General features: G+C 37.5%; 1 protein-coding gene across 1 annotated transcript; it reads left to right on the forward strand.

Moving 5' to 3' along the window:
• The first annotated feature begins 251 nt into the window (after positions 1 to 251).
• LOC130723712 (probable indole-3-pyruvate monooxygenase YUCCA3) lies at positions 252 to 3,056 on the forward strand. Its single transcript, XM_057574839.1, has 3 exons — positions 252 to 1,087; positions 1,303 to 1,674; positions 2,351 to 3,056. Exons 1-3 carry the CDS (start codon positions 401 to 403, stop codon positions 2,576 to 2,578), a joined length of 1,287 nt encoding a protein of 428 aa, XP_057430822.1. The 5' UTR covers positions 252 to 400; the 3' UTR covers positions 2,579 to 3,056.
• The last annotated feature ends 487 nt before the right edge of the window (positions 3,057 to 3,543 follow it).

Consider the following 3,543-nt stretch of genomic DNA (forward strand, 5'->3'; position numbering starts at 1 on the left):
TTCTCACCACAAATGATTCTGAGACTACTCATAGTTTAATTAAGCACGATATGATGCATGATGTAATAGAAAAAAAAGAAATGAACAAAGTAATGGAAATTTTTATACAATTATTCTTTAATGTCATTTGAGATAATCATATATCTAATCATAGGCCAGGTGACATTTTCAAATGACATCACATGCTGCTCTGAACCTCAGGACCCTTCCCTATTTATACCATTTACTTCTCCTTTCCCTCTCCACTCCTCAAAATCAAACAAATCTCTTCACACACTCTCTTTCTCTTTCACCTTCAAACCACTGTTTCTTCTTGCCTATAATTCCCCAAGTCTAAACAAACTTTTCACCAACCAAAAAGCTTAACTAACAGAGCAAAAAGCATAACATTTCTCTCAACATGCCACCAATGGTCCAGAGCTTTGACCCTGAGGACCTCTTCACACGTCGCTGCATATGGGTGAATGGACCTGTCATAGTTGGTGCTGGTCCTTCAGGCCTTGCGGTGGCTTCTGGCCTAAAAGACCAAGGTGTTCCTTTCATCATCCTTGAAAGAGCAAATTGCATTGCCTCACTCTGGCAAAACAGAACCTATGATCGCCTCAAGCTTCACCTTCCCAAACAATTCTGCCAGCTACCCAATTTCCCTTTTCCTGAGGACTTTCCTGAGTACCCCACAAAGTTTCAGTTCATAAAGTACCTTGAATCCTATGCTAAGCACTTTAACATTAACCCACAGTTCAATGAAACAGTGCAATCTGCTAAGTATGATGAGACTTTTGGTCTTTGGAGGGTCAAGACCATTAGGAAAAGCACCAACACCCCCTCAGGTGGTGGTGGTAGTGAAATTGAGTACATTTGCAGGTGGCTTGTGGTTGCGACCGGAGAGAATTCAGAGAAAGTGGTGCCTGAGTTCGAAGGCTTGGACAAATTTGGTGGCCATGTCATGCATGCCTGTGACTACAAATCAGGCGAGAAGCATAAGGGTCAGCAAGTACTTGTTGTTGGGTGTGGAAACTCAGGCATGGAAGTTTCCCTTGATCTTTGTAATTACAATGCAAGCCCAACAATGGTGGTCAGAAGCTCGGTAAGTACCATAAATCAGATTAGGATGCTGTCATAAAACAATCTAAAGTGAGATTTTGTGTCTATCTATCTCTATCTCTGTTCATAAATATTCAAAGGGTCCCACATGTCTGATAGACACAAAATTTCATCTTGAGTATATTTACATATGAGAGTATCCTGATCCAACAAAACCCTCTTTGGATTCAACCATGTAACTTTTGTTTTCATCATCAGGTTCATGTCTTGCCAAGAGAGGTTTATGGCAAATCAACTTTTGAGGTTGCAGTTATGCTGATGAAAAGGTTTCCACTTTGGATGGTTGATAAGATATTGCTAATTCTAGCCCGTTTGATTCTGGGAAATATTGAGAAGTATGGTCTTAAAAGGCCATCAATTGGCCCTATAGAGCTGAAGAACACTGCAGGGAAGACCCCTGTGTTGGACATTGGGGCACTTGAGAAAATAAGATCTGGCCAAATCAAAGTGGTTCCTGGAATCAGAAGATTCTTCCAAGGGAAAGTGGAACTTGTTGATGGCAAAGTTCTTCAGATTGATTCTGTTGTTCTTGCTACTGGCTATCGCAGCAATGTACCATCATGGCTAAAGGTTAGTTCCTACTTCATAATTTTTATATTCATTTCTTTATACTGTTTTTTCTTGCATATATTGGATCCTTGCTGACAGTGACAGTTATGTTACTAGATTGAGTATAACACTATAGTTCCCTCTCTCTCTCTCTTCAATGAAACCAGTTCAGATTGTTAGTTTTTGCTGGTTGTTTTGTTATTTAAGTATGTAAGAGATGTTTTTTACTGCTATCAACTTGTGCTTTGTTTTTCCTTCCAGCTCTAACTGGTACTCTGTTAAGTGAAAGCAAATAGTTTTAGTTTTTCTGTTCTTTTTATGTGCCCACAAGGCCCCAGCAGTTTAATGACTAAGGCATGATCTGTGTGCTTGTAAAGTTGCAATTCTTGTCTTCTTTTTAGTTTATATTATTTTGAAAATTCTCATATTTTTGTAGGCCATGGTTTCTTAGCACATTTTCAGATATTAATGAAGTGTCTCTTTTAAGCAATTAATTTAAGTGCATGTTTTGAAATGGTTCTGTAATTGATTCTAAAGACAAAATCAATCCTAGGGAGAAATTTCTGGCAGTAGCTTCTATATATCAGAATTGATTGTGTAACTGGTGCAACTGGAATGAGTTTTATACTTTCTCTAATTTAAGGTGATTATTGGCTCCATGGACTAAAATAGTGTCACATGTTTTGTGGTGAATCAGGAGAATGATTTCTTTTCAGAGGATGGGATTCCAAAAGATCCATTCCCAAATGGATGGAAAGGAAAAGCTGGTCTTTATGCTGTTGGTTTCACAAGGAGAGGCCTTTCTGGTGCATCTTTGGATGCAATGAGTGTGTCTCATGACATTGCCAAGAGCTGGAAAGAGGAAACTAAACAGAAAAAGAAAACAATGGCAGCACGCCACAGGAGATGCATATCACACTTCTAATTAAAGAGACCACTTTGACAACAAAGTTCATTTGTTTATTAGCTTCTTTTGCTTGGTCATTCCTGATCATATCCATCCTAATATGAAAAGAGATGATGATCAGTTAGCAAATAATGTGTAGACATTAGGTTTTCACTTCGTGCGAGCATTCGCGGCGAGGGATTAATCATTGCAGTTGGTGGTGGTTACTCTAGTGTGCAAAAAAGAAAGAAAGAAAATAATGTGTAGAGTTCCTTGATACAAAGTAGCACACAAAAAAAAGAAATAGCCCTCTCCTTAAGAAAACTCACTGTTTGAAAATTATTTGGCTTTAATTTTTAATTTTTGTACAAAGGAAGATGAGGCTTATTTGTTTATGTTTTTTTAGTTGCAAGGAATGTACCAATGTAATATATTGTTTCACACTCCAATGAATGTTGTATCACAAATTTTTTGTTTTAATAATGAAGTCAATCTCTCTCTCTCTTCTCTTCTCTAATCTGATTCTTTTTCTGGGTCAGACTTTTAATTCTAATCTGCAGGGGCAAGTTCAGGGGCTTGTGTACTCCAACAATGGCCTTATTATAAATGTTGACATTAAGGAGGAGAATACAAATTTCAGACCCTTCTATTTATTCCCATGTTGCACAGCACATGGACAGATCCTAGTGTCAAAAGAATATGGATATCAGTTGGTTGGGGATAGGAATGAAATTGGAAACCAAGAAATGATTTTACTCTTCCTTCATAAAGCACGATTTTGAATTAATTACATAGATAATTAACGCAGTTCATTGGGTCAATGGAGAGAGAGGCATCACATTGACACTCATTGGGCAATTACAATGTGCAATGATTTTTTTAATAGAGAAACACTGTTGAGATGTTACATTAATTAAAGAACAATAATAATACATAAACACTTCTGTAGGGACATAAAAAAACACATTCTTCCTGTGGCTTTTCCTTCATATTTTTCTGCAAAT

Source organism: Lotus japonicus, chromosome 6 (genome assembly GCF_012489685.1).
Source record: "Lotus japonicus ecotype B-129 chromosome 6, LjGifu_v1.2".
Taxonomy (NCBI): Eukaryota; Viridiplantae; Streptophyta; class Magnoliopsida; order Fabales; family Fabaceae; genus Lotus; species Lotus japonicus.

What these genes read in the sequence shown, in the direction of transcription:
- LOC130723712 (XM_057574839.1), top strand. Translation starts at nt 401, where the DNA reads ATGCCACCAATGGTCCAGAGCTTTGACCCTGAGGACCTCTTCACACGT. An exon ending in CAATGGTGGTCAGAAGCTCG is followed by an intron (nt 1,088 to 1,302) that starts GTAAGTACCATA and finishes TTTCATCATCAG; the next exon opens with GTTCATGTCTTGCCAAGAGA. An exon ending in ATGTACCATCATGGCTAAAG is followed by an intron (nt 1,675 to 2,350) that starts GTTAGTTCCTAC and finishes GTGGTGAATCAG; the next exon opens with GAGAATGATTTCTTTTCAGA.